The sequence below is a fragment of the Tribolium madens genome, unplaced genomic scaffold (genome assembly GCF_015345945.1).
Source record: "Tribolium madens isolate multiple individuals breed KSU strain unplaced genomic scaffold, Tmad_KSU_1.1 Scaffold_71;HRSCAF=194;Tcas5.2_LG6, whole genome shotgun sequence".
NCBI classification, from domain to species: Eukaryota; Metazoa; Arthropoda; class Insecta; order Coleoptera; family Tenebrionidae; genus Tribolium; species Tribolium madens.
The window spans coordinates 6,456,023-6,479,079 of record NW_025401041.1 but is presented as its reverse complement, the minus strand read 5'-3'; the positions used below and the strand labels follow the sequence as shown (position 1 = coordinate 6,479,079).

The following is a 23,057-nucleotide window of genomic DNA, read 5'->3' as shown; positions in this document are numbered from 1 at the left end:
TAAAAAATAAAAAAATATTACACTACTCCAAGAAATTAAAGGAACAAAAATATTTTGGTGATATTTGAAAGGCTGTATCTCATCGAAAAATGATTTAAAAAAATTACATTTTGAAACTTTAAGTTTCTAGTCTTGAAATTTTTGGGCAAATTTTTTTTCTGTGCTACGGTTATCACACAATCTTAAGTAACAGCCCGAAAAACACATTATTTTTTTTTGGTCCACGGACTTGGGGATTTTTTTTTTAGTTAGGTCAATACATGGGCCGGTTAGCATGTTTATTTACCTTTAATATGCTTTTTAAATATTCTTTTTACGTCAATTTATCGCTGAGATATCTGACTTTAAATGAAAAAGAATTTTTTTGTCTTTGATCATCGATATCTCAGCAACCATTGATCACATAGAGAATATAAGGGTAGTGTCAAAAACTGGAATAAATCGACTCTCCTAACGAAAACTATAGTAATTGATAAAAATTGGTTTTTGAGTACGATGGCTTAGTTTTGAGTAGAGAGGAAGAGAACAAGAGAAAATAACAATAATTATTAAATAGAAAAAAGTCCATATTAATAAATTAGGAAATATAATGACGGAAGATTAAAAAGAATAAAAAGAGAAAAATAATGAAACACAAAAAGAGGTTCAGTAAAAGAAAAAGAAAGAGGTCGAAGAACAGAAGAAAGTAGAGTAGAAAGAAAAAACAAGAAACAACAAAAAAATAGAATATTTTTTTCATTCCAAATAAAAAATAAAAACGTTAAAAGATAAGGAAGGAGAATCAGAAATAGAGAGCGTGGATTTAGAGAAAAACTGWATAAGAAGAAAGAATCAGTTTTGAATAGAAAGAAAGAGAACAAGAGGAAATTGTTTGAAAAGAAAAGGAATACATTTTGAGCAAGAAGAAATTGGGTAAAATCATAGATGGAAGAACGTAAAAATTCGGAATTCGAAGGAAAAAGGGGGTTCAGTATGAGTAGAAGAAACTTGCACTTAAAAATTTTAAGAAAAAAAAATTGAAAGGGATAAAAAATAAAAAAATATTACACTACTCCAAGAAATTAAAGGAACAAAAATATTTTGGTGATATTTGAAAGGCTGTATCTCATCGAAAAATGATTAAAAAAAAATACATTTTGACACTTTAAGTTTCTAGTCCTGAAATTTTTGGGCAAAGTTTTTTCGGTGCTACGGTTATCACGCAATCTTAAGTAATAGCGCGAAAAAAACAATTCTATTTTTTTTTGTTTTAGTTTTGGTCCACTGACTTTTTTTTAGTTAGGTCAATACATGGGCCGGTTAGCATGTTTATTTACCTTTAATATGCTTTTTTCATATTCTCTTTACGCCAATTCATCGCTGAGATATCTGACTTTAAATGAAAAAGGATTCTTTTCAAAAACGGGAATAAATCGACTCTCCTAACGAAAACTATAATAGTGACTTATAAAAATTAGTTTTTGTGTACGATGTAGGGCCCAAAATACAAAAACAATGAGAAAAAATTTCTATGAATAAACAATATTATTACCAAAACTTAGACCCTCAGTAATTTTCAATAATATTAAATAGTTCCTTGATTTTTTATTACCAATCATAGATTCAATGCAATTTTTCTCAAAACTGTAATTTTTGAGTTAATATAGCTTTCGTTGGGAGAGTTGAAATGTCTTAGAAGAGCTTTTTATGATTTTTTGAAAAATATTTTTTTTTATTTTCAACATTGATTTAAAAAAAAAGAGAAAAGAGTAAATTTTTACGTTGTTTTGGTAATTCTACCGCATATTCAGTAATAATATAGCCCTGCTAATTTTGAAATCAATCCATCGAATCGTTTTTTCGGACCGATTGATCAAAATTTTGCAAAATAATTAAAGGATCAGTTGGGTCGTTGCACATATTTTTTTATTGCATATTCTGAACCTTTATTAAAAAATAATTTACCTATGTTTTTGTTTTTTTTAATCTTAATTTTAGTACAAAAAAACATATCAAAAACTCGTAAAGTAAAATAAATTCAAAACCCCAAATTTAATAATCGAAATTATGGTATTTCAAACTCTTCCAAGTTAATTTTATTGATAAATCGCTTCTTTGTAAGGTAATCTCTAACGTATAAAAGTGAAAAACACAAAAACTCCGATGGATGCAACGACCCTATGCAGATATTGTTTCTGCACATTTCCTTATCTTTATCAGAATGAGAATAACAATTTTTTTTCGACTTTTTTCACAATTTTGCATTAGTTATTTGCTAAATTTTTTTTTTGAAAATTTGTAAAAAAGATTCAAGATACAATACTGCTTAATTTAAAAAAAAGAGAATGAAAAAAAAGTTTTTGATTTTTTTAAATTTGGAAAAAAATTCAAGAAACAATACTGTTCAATTTTTGAACAAAAAATCAAAAATAATTTTTTCGAAACTTTAAATTGATTTTTTTTTAATTTAACTAATAATTCATACAATATTGTAAGAAAAGGTAAAAAAATGTTTTTTTTTATTCTGACGAAGATTAGATAATATTCAGGAACAATATGTACAATTGTTTCTTTAATTCTTTTGTAAAACTTTGATTAATCGATCCGAGAAAACGCATTAATGGATCGATTTAAAATAACAGGGCTATGGGGAATACATTGAGCTATAAAAAACACCTAAAAACAATCAATATTAGTGAATACACGGTAGATTTACAATGCAAATAAGACATTATACCTAACGAAAAACTGCGTGGTCAAATCCTGTCGAATTCGACAAAGTTGTATAGAAAGTAGAAATTTTAGGGGGCTCGCGGCTTTGCCGCTCGCCCCCTTCTAGACCTCACATTATATGATTCGCAAATGTTTTGTCAAATTATCGGGGGTTTCGCTCCGAGTAGAATTTACATTTATTTTATTTATAGGGGCTCGCGGCTTTGCTGCTCACACTATCTGATTCGCAAAGGTTTTGCCACATTTAGTCTTTTTAAAACACATTTTTGCTTAACCTGAATCGAACAAATCTCATTATTCTGATTTATGATCGTGATTCCGTCTCAGTCATTCATTTTTCTATTGACCTGCAATAATTTTTGTTATTTTACTTGCTTAGACTTTTTTGCTTTATCCAAAATCAACACAAAAATGAACTTTCACTGAGTCAGAATAATAATAAAGTTTTAATAACAGATTTGCGCGTTTCAGGTTAAGTAAAAATGTTATTCCTTTGCAGTAAAATCAAAATAGTAAACTTGATTTACTTAAAGCGGAGAGGGAAAAAATATAAAGTAATAGAAAGGCCATAACAAACTCTCGAAATAAGGTTAAAAAAAATAAATTAATTATTTGTGTCTAAAAAAAATATATTAAAATTATGGTTTCAGGACAAAAAAAGTTATATTTGTCGTTTTAGGACGAATACTGGCGTTTGAGGATTTTAGGACGCAAAAAAAATTGTGTACGAACTTTATTTCATCTAAAACGTTTAAAATTTATGTCCCGTCCAAGTAGAATCAAAAAAAGCATTTTACCTAAAATCCGGTCTCTAGTGCTAACCGTAGCACAGAAAAAAAATTGACAAAAAAGCTCAAAACTAGAAACTTAATTAATTATCACCAAAAAAAGTTCGAAATGTTTTTGTTCCTTTAATTTTTTGGAGTAGTGTATTTTTTTAATGAGCAAGTTGCATTTTGTTCTTTACCAATTCATCAGCTGGGGGATCTGTCCAAAAATGATCCGGAGTCTTAGTCCTGGAGTAATCCAGGGCGCAGGGCCCCACCAATAGCGAGCTAAGTATGCTTCCATAGTCGGGATCGGCCACAAGAGCATCCTTATCGTAGTATTTATTAGCATTTGAAACTAAATAGTCTATAATTTTCGCCAATTGTTTCTCGAACAAAGCCAATCTGATCCAGAGATACTTCGGGAGTGGATTCGACGGTAACGAATGATTTTTTTTCAAAGTTGGCTTATTCATACTTTCGCTACTACTCGACGACCTCCGTGTGGGGTCAGCATTTTCAATTTCCTGCACTTTTTTCGAAATAAGCGCCGCTTCTTTAGAATGCTTTGCGATTTTATGTAGCAGAGCCGTAGTCGAGGAGGTCTTAAAAAGGCCCAAAGCGCGACGTCTCAACCCTTAAAAAAATATTAACGAACCTAAAAATGATTTATTTTAGTCCCACCCTGAGACAAACAAGCCTCCACCGCTGCACAAAGTGACGTCACAGAGCCACTCTCCTCATGCACGAATTTTCGAGTCACCGACTCCTCCATCACTTGTTTCACTTCTTTTTTAACAGCGGCAATGAGACGCCCTTTGAATTCATTTTCTACAAATCGACAATTAAAAAAAAGGATGCTAATCACATTTTGTACCATTGTTTGGAGACATGCTGCTCACTGATAAAAAAGAACGGAAATTGTGCGATAACTGATTACGGCTTTTTGTGGCTAAATACGCCACGTCCGTTCGTACCCATCAAATTTTTTACTACCTTGAGGGAAAATCGATGCGGGAAAATGCAGTTTTGCGCAAGTTCAAGCCCGGGTGCGCGGCACGCCACTGGAATGCGGACGCATTACAGATTTCTGTAACAAGTAGGTGGCGCCCTTAGAGATGGGAACATCGAAATGTTCTGTGACATCGATGATCGAATAAGAAATCATCGATGTAATATATTTCGCCCCAAAACATCGATACTTAAAAAAAATCGATGTTTTTTATTGAAAAAAAAAAATATTTACCAATTTTTTTAATAATAAATTTTTGGAACATAAAAAAATACAAATACAAACATATTTCTTACAGTTCTTGCACAAAACATAAACAAATACAAACTACAAACATAAAACTTAACCACCTACATCACTTCATCATCGTTAATTTTGTTAAAAAACATCGAATTCTCGATACTTCGAATTTAAATTTTATCGAATGAAATTTTCAAATTAAAAGAAATTAAAAATAATTAACTGAACCAATTTGGATGTATCGAAATAAGATTTTTTGTATTCTCAAAATCTATTAATTTCTCACTTTGCAATCTTCTTTTCCCTTTAATGTTCTAAACGTTAACACAATTTATGTCTATATCCAAATTTTGAATCTTTTGATTCAGTTTTACTTATTTTCAGAAAATTTCAGTCGAAAGCTCTGTGATTTTTTTTTGCTTTAATTTAGTGTTTGTTAATGTTTTTCTTTCTATTTTTTTTAGTTTCAAGTTCAAAATTTTGAATTTTTGCAATCTACTTTTAATTAGTTTTCATGTTTCACTTTCTAATTCTTTCATCATTATAATCTTTCAAGACATTTCGGTCTTTAAATCATATCTTATTTCTATGAGTTTTTTACTACGAATTTCCATTTTCATTCAATAATATGTAGTCGTTCATAACAGCAGTTTTCAAGATATTTTTCATTTTTTATTTTTTGGAATTTCATTCTTTAATTTTTGAGCTTTCTATTTTAGGATCATGTTTTAAAATATTTTTGTAGTTTCCACTCTCAACATCTATTAATTTCCCACTTTTCAATGTTCCAATCTAGATTTTTTCCATTAAATATCCTAAACGCTAAGATAGTTTATGTCTTATTTCGTCTTTTTCTATTTCCAAATCTTTCTATTCTTTAACCTTTACTTCTTTGTTTAATTTTAGTCATTCTTTGACTTTATATATCTTTTGATTCAATTGTACTAATTTTTTTTTAAATTCGAATCGAAAAATTTGTGACTTTGTTTTTTGATTTAATTTAGTGTTTGTTAATGTTTTTCTTTCCATTTTTTTAATTTTAAGTCCAGAATTTTCAATTTTTGCAATCTAATTTTTACTTGTGATTAGTTTTTGTTTCATTTCTAAATTTTCTATTGTTACAATTTTCTCCATCGAGACCTATCTTCTTATTTCTCTGAATTTTTTACATAAAATTTCATACATTAATATGTAATCATTTATAACAAGCGGTTTTTGAAGATATTTTTCTTTCTTAGCCTTTTTTAAAGATTTTTCTGCTTTATTTTTGTGACTTTTCTTCTTTAATCTTCATGTGCTTTTTATTTTTCAAACATTTTTTATTATCATAATTATTTCAAGACATTTTTCGATTTTCTCAAAATCTATTAATTTTTCAATTTTGTATGTTCCAATGTTTAGTCATACGTTTTTCTTTTTCCAAATTTTAAATCTTCCAATTCTTCGTTCAGATTTTCTTTGTTCCTACTTTATAAATTTTTATTCTCATCCAATAATATGACAAGCACTTTTCATTTATTTACATTCTTTGTTTAGATTTCTTTTTCTTCATCCTTAAACATTAAGAAACAAGTTTAGTTTTTCAATATTTAAAATTTTTCAAACTCAAAATTGACTAAAAGGAAAGAAGATTAAGGTGTAAAAATATACCACAACTGCTTATTTATAATTAATTTGTAATTAAATTAACGTCAGTTGACCTCTAATGCCTCACTTGGAAAAACATCGATGTTGAAAAAAAATACTTACACATTTTTAAATCGATATTTTTGCCCATCTCTAGGCGCACTCGCTGCTGCTGTCAAAAATTTCCTTAGAGATGGGAACATCGAAAAATATATATCGATGTTCTGTGAAATCGATGATCGAATAAGAAATCATCGATGTAATATATATCGCCCCAAAACATCGATACTTAAAAAAATCGATGTTTTTTTATTGAAAAAAAATCATTTAACAATTTATTTAATAATAAATTTTTGGAACTTAAAAAAATACAAATACAAACATATTTTTTACAATTCTTACATAAAATATAAACAAATACAAACACATCACTTCATCATCGTTAATTTTGTTAAAAAACATCGAATTCTTCATAAATCTAATTTAAATTTTTTGAATGAAATTTAAAAATTAAAAAAATTAAAAATAATTAACTGAACCAATTTCGATGTATCGAAGTAAAAAAATCGATATTTAAAAAAATACTTACACATTTCTAAATCGATGTTTTTACATCGATGTATTTGACCAATATTCGATGTTTGAAAAACATCGATATTTTTTGCCCATCTTTGGCGTAGCATTACAGATTTCTGTAACAAGTAGGTGGCGCACTTTCGCTGTCAAAAATTTCCCATTTGAGGTTAGTTAGTTCTTATGTTTGCCTCTAAACCCCGCGAGAACGAGTTCGCCCCTTGCCTTTTTCGGGAGAATGACCGAGAGCACCCGCGCTGAAGAAATACTGAAAGGTTTCCAAGTGTGAGTATTTTCTTTGAGAAAACCTGAAAATTCGAATGGGGTTGTAGGAATTGGGTTTGTTTGCGCGACGCCGACGGGGGCACCGTTTTCTGGCAAGGTTCCGAAGACTTGAGCTTCCCCGACGTGGAACATGAAGCTCATGTACCTAAAAACATCCTCAAATGTCGTGCAGTATCTCGAGAGTTTAATTTTAGTTCCAAAGAACAAATCGAGAAATTTCGTTTGGAGCAAGTAAAGTGTTGCGAATTGTGTTTTTGGAAGGTTTTTCGTAGAAAGTATTGTTTAAGGGACGGTGTCTTGAAGAGTGGTACTTTGAATTTGGTTTTGTTATGCCAGAATCGACAAATACATGGCAATCGATCATGGAAGCGGCGCCTGAGTCTGAAATGATGCCCGCCTCCGTCCTCAAGTAATCCATCGCGATGTAATTAAACGATTTAATCGATATTTTCAGCGGCAATGTTGTTATTGAAACGAAATTCTATGACGACGATCTGTTAATTTCCACATCGAGAGTGCGGTTATTCTACGTTTGAATCAAAAGGAACACCAAAACGGGGCCACTGTTGCGTCTTGTTACCATTGTGTGATAATAACAATGTATGCATTTACTTTATTACATTTTCCAATAAATCAAATTGTTTCACTCAAATCTGGTGAATTTAAGTTTACAAAGTTGGTGGCATGTGGACGAATTAATAATTCGAAAAACGTACCAGATAGCTATCTCTTTTAAACATTTGTAAACAACCTTGTTACTCTCTCGCTACGTATTGCGTAAGGTCGGTCACGCTATATCTCACTTTAATAAATGCGATAAAGTAACGCAGTGCTAGTGACGTACGTCTTACCGTCACGTGGGTCATTTGTAATTTCATTTTTAATGGGGAAAACTGTCTTGAGACTAATATTTACCTCTATATAATCGTAATTCAAGCCTTATAAAAATCCTAATGCCAGGGAGAAGCTTCAATTTTAGATTTTAGTACCAAAATGTCAAAAACTGTCAAATGTCAAAAACAGACCGTGGTCATGTCGTGTTCTTGATTCACACTACCTCCCCCAGCAATTAAAAAAAAAACAAACTTTAATTGCCCTTGGTTTTAAAGCCTCAACTGCTTTTCACCCCATTAGCAATAATTTATTTTTCCTAATTGTTATTTAGTTAATGTTGGTAGTTGTGACTAAACCGGCAACTTGATTTGTTTGGGGTGGCTTAAATGGGTCAAAGGCGGCGCATGTGCCCTCACCTGGGTGGGGATGGAGCTAAAAACACTAATGGCAGCCCTCTTGTAACTCCAAGGGGTTGAAATTGCACTTTTCGGGATTATTTACTTCGTCAGGTGAGTGAATTCGTGTTAAAAATCTCGCAAAACCCCCTTGTAGTCATTGTAGTTTTGAAATGGAACCACCAGGAATGGAAGCAGGGATGGACTTTCCGAAAAACCCACTTTTGTGCCCCATCTGCCACGATTATTTCACAGAACCGTGCATTTTAAGCTGTTATCACACTTTCTGTGCGAGGTGTTTGAGGGGTCGTGAGCAGGACCGCCGTCTCGTTTGCCCCTTTTGCAGGTGGGTGATTTAGACAAGTCCGCTCCTGTAACGCCTGAATTGTAGGCAACCAACTCTGCTTAAAGATGGGTCAATGCTGCCGCCCCCTGACACTCTGATGAGACAACTCATTGATATTGCCAATAGTGAGAACCCCCCGTGTTCAAATTGTGACAAAAGGGACAGAGCAAACATGTATTATTGCAATACTTGTGGTATTTTACCAATTTTTTGTAAATACCGTTGAAAAATTTTGGGTTTTAGGCCAAGCGTTGTGTTCCCACTGCCGCGACAATACCCACCGGGCTAAGATGTTCGCAAGTCATGATATTGTGCATATGACTAAATGTACAAAAGAACCCAAAAGGGTGAGACAATTGTTTGTTTTCTTTTCTTTCTTACACTAAATCTGGTTTTTAGTGTCTACAACATGGAGAGCAATATATTATGTATTCGCCGCTTCAGAATAATATGCTTTGTGTTAATTGTTTCCGTGATTTACCGAACGAAATCAGGGCACAGTGTGTCGATATTGACACGGCCCATACCCAAGCTGCTAAAAGACTAGAACGCGGACAAAACGCCATTATGGATTTGCAGGTAATCCCCCGAAATAATTTTTTGCATCGATTTTTCTTTTTATAATTTGGTGGAAATGGTGGATGCGCCGGGTTAATAAATTAAATTAAGGCTCATTTTTAGCTGGAAGTTGGAAGAAATAAAATACATGGATTAACAGAATTAAAAAAAATGATTTTTGGATTTAAAAACTAAACTCTTAATTGACAATACAGAATAAATACAGAATAAAGTTTATTTACCTCAACGACAGATTAATTACGAATTCGATTACAATTTAATAACTAAATTTAAACAAAGTCATATTATGTAAGGACATTTCAAAAACGACCAACAGAAACTCAAAACGTTTGAATTTTTTTTTAGCGTATTCGTATCGACTAGTAATTTTTATTCAAAAATGAATGAATTATTTATTTGTTTTTGTTGTTTTTATTACGTTTAATGACATACCTGTAATTTTTTTAACGGAAATTCAAACGGTTCAAACAATAAAGGCAGTTGGTAGTTCCGACTTTTGAATAAATTTGAAAACAATGTTACACAAAAACGGAGACAATTCGGTACCTTTCAGTTTTTGGACATTTGACACAATAAGTGTGCAAGCAGGAAGTTAGAAAAAGGGCCCTCTAAAATGTACACGCAATTTGTAAGGCAAATTTGCTAAACATTCTCTAATTTTTATAAGAAATTGACGAAAATACAAAATAAACATGAATAAAAAAGAACGCAATTTTATTACAAAAAAATTATTGCCTTTCTTCATAATACCTTCTTGTATTTTTAACTTTTTTCTGTATACAAAACCTTTTTCATTAATGTTCTTGTAACAAGAAGCTCATTTTCGCACGCAACATGTGCTTCTGTCAATATTTTAGCACTGAATTCTGTCTTTAGACATTAGGTAACACTTTCAAAGAGCAAGCAGCACACAAAATTCATAAAAATCAAAATTTTGACAATTTCAGCAATCATAATTTTTCAACAAAATTTCTAAGGACAAAAACAAAAAACACAAATTTTGTGGCTACTGTGATAAGCTGATATTTAATTTTTGACATGGTAAAGATTTTTTACGAAAATGTTAAGCAACCTTAAGGATAAACTACAGGGTGTTTTGTAAATAGACCAAAAACGGAAAATGCCAAGTAAGATAGATAACATACCAGCAACATTTAAAAAATGTTTAAAAAATTCTATCTGTCAAAAAATTATGACATTTGGCTCAATGTTGCCAGTGTGGTGAAATTTCACCAGATCTAGTGATTTTCATGTTAATTTGGTGATTTGGTGAAAACTTTTGTAAAAATTCTAATATCTGGGGATTTTTTGGAAATGAAAAAAACTGTTTTTCGAGCATTTTCCACGTTTTCAACCAGAAACATAATTATTTCGTCAAATTTTTTCAAAAGACTCGAAAAACCAAATTGGTTACAAATAGTTCTGTTTGTTTTTTTTTACAAGATTTTACTAAACAGGATCGAAAATGACAATTTATTTTTGTCTTTTTCGAATACTTTTATAATTATTTCGCAAAATTGGCGAAAAGCACAGAAATAAAATAATTTTTGTCTTTTTCAAAAGTTCAAATAGATTTTTAAGCTGAAAACTCTGGTTTATCATGAGAGTTTGCCGTAGCATGTCAAAAATCACTAAATTGTTAGAGATTACATTATGATATTTTTACCTAACTCTTAGGCATTAATTTGATGATTTCGTCAAATTTTTTCGAAGAAAAAAATAATTGAAAAACACCAAATTGGTTGAAAATTACAACTTATTTATGTCTTTTTCTTATTATTTTGCAAAATTTTGTTAAAAACAAGCCACAAATTCGACAAGACAGCCTCCTAAAAACGGCATTTTTGGCCTTTGTCGAGTGTTTAAGCATGTTTTTGAGAGAAAAACACAAAAAGTTTGGAATATTGCGTTGAAACAGGCTGAAAAATTAAAAATTAAATTAATTAAATCGAAATTGATATCATTTTTTAGCTTGTTTCGCCCGACTTACATACTTCATTTTTGAACTATCATCAGAGGTTCATTTATTTTGCAAAATCTCCAATACGCCTAAAAATCACAAAAAGGATTGATATGTTTTTCAGCTAGAAACTCAATTATTTCGCAAAGTTGGTAAAAAAACAAGCCAAAAAATACAGAATTAGGTCAAAAAATGATATAATTTTTCCTTTTTCCAATGTTCAAGCAAATTTTTACGCTGAAAACTCTGTTTTTTCGCGAGAGTTTGCCATAGCGTTTCAAAAATCATTAAATTGTTATAAAAAAAGATTATATTACGATATATTTATCTAACTCTTAAGCTTTTATTATTTAACTTGATTATTTCGTTAAATTTTCTTGAAGAAAATATAATCGAAAACCACCAAATTGGTTAAAAATAGTTCTATTTATTTTTTTACAAGATATTACTAAACAGAGTGGAAAATGACAACTTATTTTAGTTTTTTCGAATGCTTTTTCCGCTAGAAACACAATTATTTTGCAAAATTTTGTCAAAAACAAGCCACAAAATTCAATAAAATAGCCCAAAACTGCGTTTTTTGTCGTTTTCGAGTGTTTAAGAATATTTGTGAGAGATAAAAACACAAAACAGTTCGAAATATTGCATTGAAGCAGGCTAAAAAATTACAAAATTAAATTGAAATTGACTTTGTTCCACTGGATTTAACTGGTTTTTGAACAAAAATAAGCTGAGAAACCACAAAATTTGGCCACGATTTGTTAGATTTCGCTTAAATAAACTCAAAAATCAAGAAATTAAGTCTAAAATTATATTATTTTGCATTTTTTCCGGCGTTTTAAGCAAAAAAGGGAGAAACCACAAAATTTGACCGAAAATGCTTTTAGCACGTTTTTGTACTAAAATCTCAGGTTTTTCACTATATTTCGCTAAAACAAACTAAAAAATCCAGAACTTAACTGTAGAATTACATTATTTTTACATTTCTCGAGCATTTTAGCACGTTTTTCAGCTAGAAACGCGATTATTTCGCAAAATTTTGTTGAAAACAAGCCGATAAATCACAGAATTAAGCCGAAATGCATGTCATTTTTGTTTTTTTGAAGGGTTCAAGCGGATTTTTAAGTTGAAAAATGCGTTTTTTCGTGAGATATAGCCAAACAAATCGTAATCTAATGAAAATTTGGCGAAATTAAGATCTGGTGAATTTTTTTTTGATGTGAACAAACTTGGAAAATTATTTTTTTAACAGAAATAAATAGGTAGAGTCAAAGTGCAAAATTTAAACTCTCATAACTTTGAAATTTTTATTTTTTTGTTTTTTGTACATTTTTTTAATGTTCCTGGTATCTTATTTTACTCGGCATTTTCCGTTTTTCGTCTATTTATAAAACACCTGTATACTAAATAAAAAAAATGTACAAAAATTATGAAAAAAATATTATAATTTTGTAACGGCCTTAGGAATTGAAATTTTTTGTCCGAGTCATTACAAAAAAAAATTATATGTATAAAAAAACTACTGTTGGTACCACTGGCAAATCCATTTATGGTAAATTTAATAAAGAGGAAATTTTAACGTTCTTCAATTCTCTTCTCAATTTACGTTTTTTTGTTTTTCTTATCTCTAGTTCCTTTTGTTATTGTCTATTTTTTGTTAGACCTCAGTACGTGACGGCATAATAGCCCTAAAAAGCATGATGGACGAATTACGCCGCAACATGGACAGCGAGAAGCACACAATCAACACTTTTTGTCAAGGAATGCAAGAAGCAATGGCCAAAACCCACGCCGCCATGATAATGGAAGTGCAAAGACAATACGAAAGCAAAGACCGAATATACCGCAGCCAACTTCTAGTCTTAGGTCCACAAACCCCAAATTACTCTTCTAGTTTCACAATTTCGTATTAATTCCAGGAACTGTGATGCCAGTTTTACAATTACATCTCGTTTTGTGTACCACATTCACTGCCGCCGCAAACAAGTACCAGTTCCTCGAACTGTGCCCTTCATTACTTGAACGTTTATCAGCTGTAGGGCAATTGAGTCAACCAGTGCGCTCTTTACAAAGTTCCACAATTAAAACCAACTACAGGAGTGAATTTGCTCAATGTTTGGAACCGTGGATTGGTCCAGCTGCTGTCACTCAGCACCAATCAGAAGTCGCTGCAGGTAAGCCCCCTCGAGACAACCCAAATCTATTTTTTCGGCCTCCGTCTAAAATTAGTGATTTTACAATCGTTCAAATCGTCCTGACAACACCCATTTGCGTGTCTTGGCAAGAAAAAGAAAATAAAAACAGGGTTTTTTTAATGAAAGCAGTGATCAGGGAATTTTTCCATAATTCAAGGGACTTTTCTAACAAAAAGGGAAAAAGGGATTTTTTTCAATTTTTCATAGTAATCTAGGGATTTTTTACATTTTCATTGAAAATCTCAATTTTTTTCACACTGCTGGCACAGTTTCAAAAATTACAAAAATTTTTAATATGAATATCGTAACTTCGCCAAGTTAGCGCATTTGTATATGAGTTTAGCACCAAAAATGTATTTTCTGTAGTTGTGTAAAGACAAAAAACGAACAAGATAAAGCCGTTTGCGTTTTTCGCGTTGCCAAGTTTACTAATTATTGCAGTTCATTTAATGTTTTAGACGAATATTTAAAATTAATGAAATCCCATAATCCCATAAGTATAAATAAAAATTAAGTAGGTATCTAAATATACACGTTTATTTGAATTTGTTTTAATTGACTTGTATTTTATTTTTTTTATTTCTTTAGTAAAATTTATTTTAATTTATTGTTATATTATTTATTGATTTTTTGTTGTTTGGAGTTAACACATTTTTATGTTGTATTTATATTATATTACCTCAACAAAATAAGCCTATGAAATAGTATCTTTTTAATTTTTTAATTAGTTTAGGGAATTCTAGGGAATTTAGAAGCTACAATCTAGGGACAAGCGCTTAATCTCATCTGGCATCACTGAATGAAAGTTTTTGTATTGGTAGCACTGAGTGACACTGAAATGTCAAAAGTCTTTTCTGTATTTCTCTTTCTGTTACAAATTTTAGCTTTCTACACAGCCAACAAATGACCTTTTGGAAGTCTGCAAAAACAATTTGTTTCACATAAACATAATCTCAAACCATGATGAGTGAAAACTGATTTCTTCGGGCCTAAATCTCGTATTTCTACACCATTCCACTGCACACGACATTTTGATCGAAAAGTCGAATCAGAATAAATCGAATTTTAAGAAAATTTTCAGAAGTTTATTTCTTCAACAAATCATATTCTTTCCAATAACGATTGGATGTTTTTACTGGTAATAAATTTTGAATTGCAGCTTCTACCTAGAGATATTCAGTTTTTTTTTAATATTTAATAATAACAATAATAATAATAATAATAGGTCTTTATTAGAATAAATAAATAAATAAATAAAATACAAACTCTGTGGGGCAAAGTCTAGCCGAAGGCTACTCAACTCAACCCCAAAAAAATAAAAAAAAATAGATAAATATATATCTATTTCTGCGCCAGAACTCGCGCCCCAGAGAAAAATGCCATATAAGGTAAAATACCAGGAACATGGAAAAAATGTTAAAAAAATTTTATCTATAAAAATTTCGAAGTTATGAAGGTTTAAAGTTTGCACTTTGACTCTATTTATTTCTGTTAGAAAAATTATTTTCCAAGTTTTTTTGCTATAGGCTATTAAAAGAAGAAACAAGGAAGTAGTATCCTAAATTGTAACTCTGTTCAATGTTATTTGTGGCTTTTATTGGAAAAATTTTTGTCCCTTTACTAAATAATTATAAAAAAAACATATAGAGGATCATCAATATCATTAAATAGATATAAAAAAATGACAAATGTCAAAAAATAAATGTCAAAATTTTTTGACAGATAGAATTTTTTAAACATTTTTTTCATGTTCCTGGTATCTTACCTTACTTGAAAATTTTCTCTGGAGCGCGAGGTCTGGAGCACCCTGTATATATATATATAATAATAATAATAAATAAGAATGAAACAACAAAAAAATATATATCAAAATTGACTTCTAAGCTCAACTCAAAATTATTAAAAATATTATACGAGAAAAAAATATCATAATTAACATTAACATAGGTAAATATTTAACTATGTATTTTCATAAATTATTTTTTATGTTTAATAAAGTTTGTTGCACTGACTGTGGTTCTGTTTTTTACAATTGATATTAATAAAATGTAGGACGTAGGGAATGTAGGGACCTGTAATAACAAATCTGTCAGTTTTGACTATTTTCAAAAGTAGGACACACGATGACCGAAGCAAGAAATAGAATTAAAGGAACTAGACTTAAAAAAATATTATTTTTAAACTCATTAAAAAAAGAAGACTGGTAGATAAGTAGAGTAGTAGAGTGGAGTAAGTAAATGCGTTATTATATAGAAATATTGTATTTATTTTTAAAGAATGTTTATTTTTGTTTTTTTATTTTTGATGTTTAATAAATGTTTTGTTTGTATCACACTTATTTGATTCATTTTCAAAAAAGCAAATCAAATTGCAAACATCGATATAATATCGATGTTTTCACCCGATACATCGTACATCGATTAAAAGTCATGAAAAAATCGATGTTTTTCCTTCATTTTGCCCATCTCTACATCTGCCACATTTTGAATATGCGTATCTTGTGTTACCATTTTCAAATAATGCAATTGAATTTTCTTCTCAAATGTCTTAATTACTTTACAAATGTCATAAAATGATTTTAAATTGAAATCATTACACCGTGGAGTAAGTGCTACCAATAGAAGAAAAATAAATTCCCAAGCCGTAGAAAATTTAACAATAAATAAATTTGTTGGCCGCATACAAAATTGTCCAAAGTAAAAGTGTCCAACGTAAAATAATCCAATGTAAATTGGTGCAACATAATTTTGTTCACCGTAAAATAATCCAACGTACAGTTGGAGACAAAATACTTTGGTCGTCAATGTCACTTGAGTGACATTAAATTGTAAAGCATGCTTTAGGACCGTTAACCTTATTTTTAGCTATTGTCAATCATAGTTGACAAGTTGTATGTATATATTTTTGATAGGAAAATATAATAGCTGTCATTAATTTGAAATTGTCATTCATTTTAATGTTAAAGCTTGAATTACATTAAAGTGTCAGAAAAGTGACAACCAAAGTATTTTGTCTTCAACTGTAAAATAATGCAAAGAAAAATCAGCAATTGTCCATCGTAAAAAAGTCCAACGATTTAGGAACATGTTTGGGTGTTGGCAGTATTGACAGACATGGCCCCTGCGCAAGAATAAAAAGAAAAATTGACTGATATCAAACGACTGTATAAAAAACAGCAAATTATATCGACTGTTATCATAAAAAATTGCATTAAATTAAGAAAAACTACTTTATAAAATTCATAAAAACTACTTGGTAATTTCGTTATCAGGTTGGTACTGCAAAGAACACCAAAATCTTTGGACATTTTTACGGGGGCCAAAAGTACGGTTGCTCATTTTACTTTGGACAGAAACACTTTGGACAATGTTGAGCTCTCCCAATTGTTTTAATTGAAAAATGTTGTCGGTTGACAGTTTCTGGTCTAGTAATACAAATAACTACAGAGTGGTTATAAATGATTTTCATCTAGCCAGCTTTGGAATTTTTTTGCATGTAACTTTATTTGTGCCGCTCTACTTTTTTTGAAAGCTCTAGTTCTGTCATTAGTGTCATTTTATTGTTTTAACTAATTTCCAATAATAATTGATAATAATATTTACTTTGGAAGAAAACAAGTATATAATTGAGGTCTATTTTCGAAGTGGACGCTTAGTAAACGGCGATTTTTTAATTTTTAGTTAAAACAAGTAGGTACCCCTATTTTCGTAAAGCGGCATTTTTTATTTTATATGGAAAATTCACAGCTCTCTAGATGAAAATCATTTATAACCACTTTGTATTTTGTATTTCAGCGTCGCGGATGTACGACAGCGCACCCCCAGCGACGAAAAAGCAACAAACAGCCCTCAAAAACAAGGTTCTCGAAGGGGACAGTTCGTTTTCGGCTCATTGTAGATCATTCGAATCACAAATCCGCGATTTGAATCAACAGTTTAACGTGGTTAAAGAAAAAGTGAGCGATTTGCATCGAGATATAACAGCGTTGAGGAAAGCGCAAGCGCCACCGTTAGCCGCCCGTTATGATATGTTAATGAGGGAGTGTTTGCATTTAGACCAGAATTTGGAGAGGCAACAACAGGAGTTGGATAGAATGGCTGAGAATTTCGACGCCAGTTGGGAGGAACAGTTGTGGAGATTGCGAGTGGAACAGGAGGTGTTCAGTTGTCAAAGGGCCGATGTTATGACTTTGAGGAATGAGTTGAAACACATCAGTCAACTGGTAGGGCAATTGGAACCATATATTAGAAGTCTTACTCCAGCACAGCAGAGTGAGACTGCGCAGGAGCAAAGCCAACAAATGCAAACGCTGCTCGACCATTTTAGTGAGTTTTAGTGGTTTGGATATTTTGTTGGTAATAATGCATGATGTGATGGCAAAAATTCTGTTGGCAACACCAGATCTGGTGATTTTCATGTTAGTCGAGTGATTTGGTGAAAAGTTTTAATATTTTTTTGGAGATGAAACAAACCATTGCAACAAAGATTAATACACTAATTATTTTTCAATTATTGATATTGTAAATCAGGTTAAAAATAAATTTTAGAGCATTTTCACGATTTGCAACTAGAAACTTGATCATTTCAGCAAATTTTCTCACAAATAAATCGAAAAAACAAAAAAATAGTTAAAAATTGTTCTATTTGTTACGAGATTTTACTAATAAGGTCGAAAATGACAATTATTTTTTACTTTTGCTTTTTTTATGCTCTGCTAGGTACATTTTTCAGCTAGAAACACAATTAATTTGCAAAATTTCGTTAAAAACAAGCCGAAACTTCACCAAATTTGGCTAAAAATGGTTTTCTTTTTGTTTTTTCCTAACCAAAAAATTTCGTTTAAATTGGCTGAAAAATTACAAAATTAAATCGAAAATGATATTATTCATATTGTCTTGTTCCATTTATTAAGTTTTCGGGTCAGAGGCTCATTTATTTTATAAAATCTTGTCCAAACAACCATAAAAATCACGAAAACAAAAACACAAAATTTGGTCAAAGCACGTTTTTGTGCTCAGTTTTTTGCTCAGTTTTTTTGCTATATTTTGCCAAAACAATTTCGCAAAATTTCGTTAAAAACAAACTGATAAATCACTAAATTAGGGCAAAAATTTTTGCTATTTTCGAGCAAATTTTTGAACTAAAAATTTCGTTTTTTCTAAAAATTTGGTACACAAAAATCACTAAATTATTATGGAAAAGATATTAGAGATAAGGTATTTTTATCTAGCTCTTAGCTTTAATCACTCAGTTTATGTGTAAAAACGTAAACTCTCGACTTTTTGGTGTTAATCAAGATTTTTCACATTCAAAACTTAAAAAATTCGAATTTTTTAAAACTTGACCCAATAACGTTTTATGCACTTTTTTGAGTTTCTAAGAAATGGATCAATTTTAAAGTTGAAAATTTTTTGGATTTCCAATGAGATTTTGGTCGATTTTTTGCACCCGGAGCGGTCTAATGCCAATAACTGCGGACTTTTTAGAGATAACTTCTTATATTGGGTACCGTTGGGAAGAAAATTTAATTTTCTATCTTATACAAAAAAGATCAGTGCTCTACGATAAATAGTTATCGAGAAAATTTGTGATAAATTCAAAAATATCAAAAATTTAAATACGTCTATAACTTAAAAACTATTACGAATTTTGCAGTTTTCTTGACGCCAATCGATTCCCCGAACATTTTACATAGGTTTACGTCAAAATATCATCAGGGTACAGTTTTGCTGCAACTTACAAAATAAAAGAAAGAAGAATAAATTTTTTTTTATTTTTTGGTCAAAATCAGATGCTTCGAACTTTATTCTTAACTTTATTACTCAATATTTCAAAAACCTTGTATCGTGTTCAGCGCGTAATTTTACGTCTAGAAAACCATATTTCGTTTTTTTATGCACTTTTTTGAGTCTCGTTTAGTAACAGTTTTTTATAATAAAACTTTATTATTTTTACCCAGCGTTTAGTATTTTTACTTAGCAAATGTACTTATGATTTAATTTTTTCTCTTTAATTTTTGTGAATTTCTACTGTTCAAAATATGTTTTAATTTGCTCTTACTTATTAATTTATTAAGTTTAATTAGAAAAACAAAAAAAATTTGCTTAAAATTTTAATATACCGGGTGCGGCATCCGTTACGCCCAGAAAGAAAATCCCCACTTCTAATTAAATAAAATTGTTGAATTTTTTCACACTTACCTGGGCATTAGTAAGGTACATTCTCTAATTTTTTGGTAATTTTTCATTTACAAACAAATCCAAAAAATAAAAGTAATTTTCTCTAATTTTTTCTAAAAAAAGCGATTATTTGGCTAACCAATTCAAAATTTGAAATTGTGATATCAAAGTTTGATGCGCTGACAGGTACAGATTCATTTAGTGTAAAAACTTTATAGGTAAATTAACAGAAAGTATTCATAAAACACACAAAACTGTTACGGACTCATTTATTATCAAAAAAATTAGAAAAATTCTCAAATTATACCCTATCAATAATTAGTTAGATATATGAAATATCGCCAGTTTTAATTAATTAGAAGTCGCGATTATCAAAGGGCGTAACCGATGCCGCACCCGGTATTAATTCTTGACATTACATAATTTTTGAAGTCGATAATTTGGGTTTTTGTAAAAACAAGTAGCTCGTTATAGACTTTTTCAGATGTTTTACAACAATCCGACGCAAGTTTGGGCAAAATCCCTCGCTCGAGGTCCCGCGTTTTGGGCCAACTGTTCGAAAAAGTCCGTCCAAATATCCAAGAACGTGAACGGAGTAAATCGGCCGGTCAAACCGACAAGCCTTTAAGCACACCTCTCAAACCAAAGAAGCCCTTCATTCCCACCACCCATCAAATGAACATTGAACGTCTGGAAGCCCACTTGAAGGAGAAAATCCACGAGATTGTCTGTCGACGCCAATCGGCGACTCCCCAATCCAAATCCGATCCAGAAACCGAACGGAAACTCTCCAAAGACGAGCGAAAACTAAGCAAAACCGATCTGGATTCCATCAACAAGCTCGGGACGAAACAGAGGATTATGTATAAGAAAATCGGGAAAAGTTGCGACAAAATCAACACTTGTAGCAAATCGGATAGCGATGTGAAAAAGCGAACCGAGTCGGATTATCAGCGAATTTCCGATGCGACGAGCCAGAATGTGAAGGCTTTGGTGCACAAGGAGACGCGCTCGAGTCCGAGTAGCCCCAAATGCAAGAATAAGCCGAAACCGCCCCCGAAGCAGAGAAAATCCCCCAAGGTTTACCCTTATAGTGACGGGGAAGACAATGTGTTTTACTCTCTTCACGATTCTGCCGACTCTATGAGTACTTCTAGTCGAAGGTCGAGTTTCGAAGGGCCTGATAAGACCCTTGTTGTTGTTATCAATAAACGCAGTAATAATATGTCAATGGCTCAAAAGCAGAGAAGTTGGGAGACTTTTCCGCCCAAAAGACGCCACCATATGTGTCATAAATTGTCAGCGCCGAATCCGATGCCGTTACGAAAGGCTGATAGTTTCGAAGGGCATGAAGAAGCTGTTAAAAGTTTGGTTGCAGCTGTGCAAGAGACTAGACGTAAGCCTAAAGGTGGTAATTAACCCGAGAAGTTTGTCTACGAGGGGTTTTTGTTGTATTATGTTGGAAATTGAATGTGTTTTTGAACATTGTTGGCCTAATTTATTCATGTTGCTAATATTCGACTAGTTTAGATTGTGTACTATGTAAGTTTTATTAGAATAGGTATTTCGAATTATGTACACCGACGATTAGTTTGTGACGAATTTGAAAATATGTATATTGGGCGAAATTAAACGTTGAATTATTATTGCTTGTTTTTATTTTGCCACAAATTACGTTGTTGCGATTTTTAAAAGCATCAGGAAAAAGAATTAAACTAGTGAGAAGGTATTCCACATTTTCTGAAATAAAAGAAATATCAGGAGTAAGTATTAGGATGAAAAGAACGTCAGAAGGTATTCCATATTTTTAAAATTAACAATTTTGTGATTTTTCGAAATATTAGGAGTAAGTATCTGGATTACGTACATGAAAAATGTGCAATTTTTCGAAATATCAGAAGTATCAGGAGGTATTCCACATTTTTTAAATTGAAAATTTTGCTATTTTTTGAAATATTAGGAACAAGTACCAGGATCACAGAAAAGCAAAGAGGTATTTCAAATTTTTAAAACAAACAAATTGGGATTTTTTCGAAATACCAGGAGCAGGTCTCAGGATCATATAAACGCGAGGAGGTATTCCATATTTTTAGAAGTGAAAATTTTGCGATTTTTCGAAATATTAGGAGTCAGGATCACATGAACGAGAGGAGGTATTCCATCTTTTTTAAATAAAAAGTTTCCCGCGATTTTTTGTAATACCAGGAGTAAGTATCAGGATCACATAAACGCAAGGAGGTATTCCATAAATTTAAAATTGCAAATGTTGCAAAATATCAGGAGTAAACACGAGGAGGTATTCAAGACTTTTAAAACTAATTTTTTGCAAAAAACGAAAAGAATAAAAGGGTTATATTGGGCGACATTAAACGTTGAATTATTGCTTGTTTTTATTTTTCCCCAAATTACGTTGTTGCGATTTTTAAAAGCATCAGGAAAAAGTGTTAGACTAGTGAGGAGGTATTCCATATTTTCTGAAATAAAAAAATGTCAGGGATAAGTATTAGGATGAAATGGACGCGAGGAGGTATTCAATATTTTTAAAATTGAAAATTTTGCGATTTTTTGAAATATACGAAGTACGTAGCAGGATCGCAGAAACGCAAGGAGGTATTTCAAATTTTTAAAACAGAAAATTTGGGATTTTTCGAAATACCAGGAGCAGGTATCAGAATCATATAAACGCGCGCATTTTTTTTAAAGTGAAAATTTTGCTTTTTTTAATATTTAGGAGTGAGTATCAGGATCACATAAACGGGAGGAGGTATTTCATATTTTTTAAATTGAAAATTTTGAGATTTTTCGAATCAGGAGTTAGTATCAGGATCACATAAACGCAAGGAGGTATTCTGTCTTTTTTAAATTGAAAATTTCCCGCTATTTTTGAAATACCAGGAGTAAGTATCAGGATCACATAAACGCGAGGAGATATTTCATAAATTTAAAATTGCAAATATTGCAAAATATCAGGAGTAAACACGAGGAGGTATTCAAGACTTATAGAACTTTTTTTTTACAAAAAACGAAAAGAATAAAAGGGTTATATTGGGCGAAATTAATCGTAGAATTATTATTGCTTGTTTTTATTTTTTTATTACGTTGTTGCGATTTTTAAAAGCATGAGGAAAAAGTATTAGATTAGTGAGGAGGTATTCCACATTTTCTGAAGTAAAAAAATGTCAGGGGTAAGTATTAAGATGAAATGAACACGAGGAGGTATTCAATATTTTTAAAATTACAAATTTTGAAATTTTTTAAATCAGGAGTTAGTACCAGGACCGGTATAGGTGGTATTCCACATTTTTAAAATTGCCATTTTTCGAAAAATCGAGAGAAAACACGAGGAGGTATTCA

General features: G+C 31.1%; 3 protein-coding genes across 5 annotated transcripts in view; 2 read left to right on the top strand and 1 right to left on the bottom strand.

The window, feature by feature from the left end:
• LOC123009166 (small G protein signaling modulator 2-like) overlaps positions 1–7,014 on the bottom strand; it is a 17,847-nt gene extending 10,833 nt beyond the window's left edge. Inside the window, exons 1-4 of the mRNA XM_044405291.1 lie at positions 6,947–7,014; positions 4,357–4,569; positions 4,164–4,310; positions 3,680–4,116 (exon numbers count right to left, since the gene is read on the bottom strand). Of these exons, the coding sequence (XP_044261226.1) occupies positions 3,680–4,116; positions 4,164–4,310; positions 4,357–4,372 (600 nt within the window). The 5' untranslated portion in view covers positions 4,373–4,569; positions 6,947–7,014. The remainder of the gene's footprint in view (positions 1–3,679; positions 4,117–4,163; positions 4,311–4,356; positions 4,570–6,946) is intronic.
• Positions 7,015–7,062: 48 nt separating this feature from the next.
• LOC123009388 (retinal rod rhodopsin-sensitive cGMP 3',5'-cyclic phosphodiesterase subunit delta) lies at positions 7,063–7,848 on the top strand. Of its 2 annotated transcripts, none has more exons than XM_044405663.1 (4): positions 7,063–7,215; positions 7,263–7,446; positions 7,503–7,624; positions 7,670–7,848. In XM_044405663.1, exons 1-4 carry the CDS (start codon positions 7,169–7,171, stop codon positions 7,749–7,751), a joined length of 435 nt encoding a protein of 144 aa, XP_044261598.1. In that variant the 5' UTR covers positions 7,063–7,168; the 3' UTR covers positions 7,752–7,848. The 2 variants fall into 2 exon arrangements, with proteins under 2 accessions (XP_044261598.1, XP_044261597.1); XM_044405662.1 differs by having other exon boundaries at positions 7,488–7,624.
• On the top strand, positions 7,771–21,349 carry LOC123009379 (RING finger protein 207-like). Of its 2 annotated transcripts, none has more exons than XM_044405645.1 (10): positions 7,771–7,815; positions 8,381–8,558; positions 8,611–8,790; positions 8,836–8,984; positions 9,034–9,137; positions 9,190–9,369; positions 12,991–13,195; positions 13,249–13,503; positions 17,319–17,849; positions 20,188–21,349. In XM_044405645.1, the coding sequence occupies exons 3-10, from the start codon at positions 8,618–8,620 to the stop codon at positions 21,120–21,122; spliced, it is 2,532 nt and encodes an 843-aa protein (XP_044261580.1). In that variant the 5' UTR covers positions 7,771–7,815; positions 8,381–8,558; positions 8,611–8,617; the 3' UTR covers positions 21,123–21,349. The 2 variants fall into 2 exon arrangements, with proteins under 2 accessions (XP_044261580.1, XP_044261579.1); XM_044405644.1 differs by having other exon boundaries at positions 8,602–8,790.
• Positions 21,350–23,057: the final 1,708 nt, after the last annotated feature.

Bases quoted from the DNA above. Each gene is read 5' to 3' on its own strand.
- LOC123009379 (XM_044405645.1), top strand. From the start codon at position 8,618: ATGGAACCACCAGGAATGGAAGCAGGGATGGACTTTCCGAAAAACCCA. The intron at 8,791-8,835 runs GTGGGTGATTTA...CCTGAATTGTAG, and splicing joins CTCGTTTGCCCCTTTTGCAG to GCAACCAACTCTGCTTAAAG. The intron at 13,504-17,318 runs GTAAGCCCCCTC...TTTGTATTTCAG, and splicing joins CCAATCAGAAGTCGCTGCAG to CGTCGCGGATGTACGACAGC.
- LOC123009388 (XM_044405662.1), top strand. From the start codon at position 7,169: ATGACCGAGAGCACCCGCGCTGAAGAAATACTGAAAGGTTTCCAAGT. The intron at 7,447-7,487 runs GTAAAGTGTTGC...GGTTTTTCGTAG, and splicing joins AGAAATTTCGTTTGGAGCAA to AAAGTATTGTTTAAGGGACG. The intron at 7,625-7,669 runs GTAATCCATCGC...CGATATTTTCAG, and splicing joins ATGCCCGCCTCCGTCCTCAA to CGGCAATGTTGTTATTGAAA.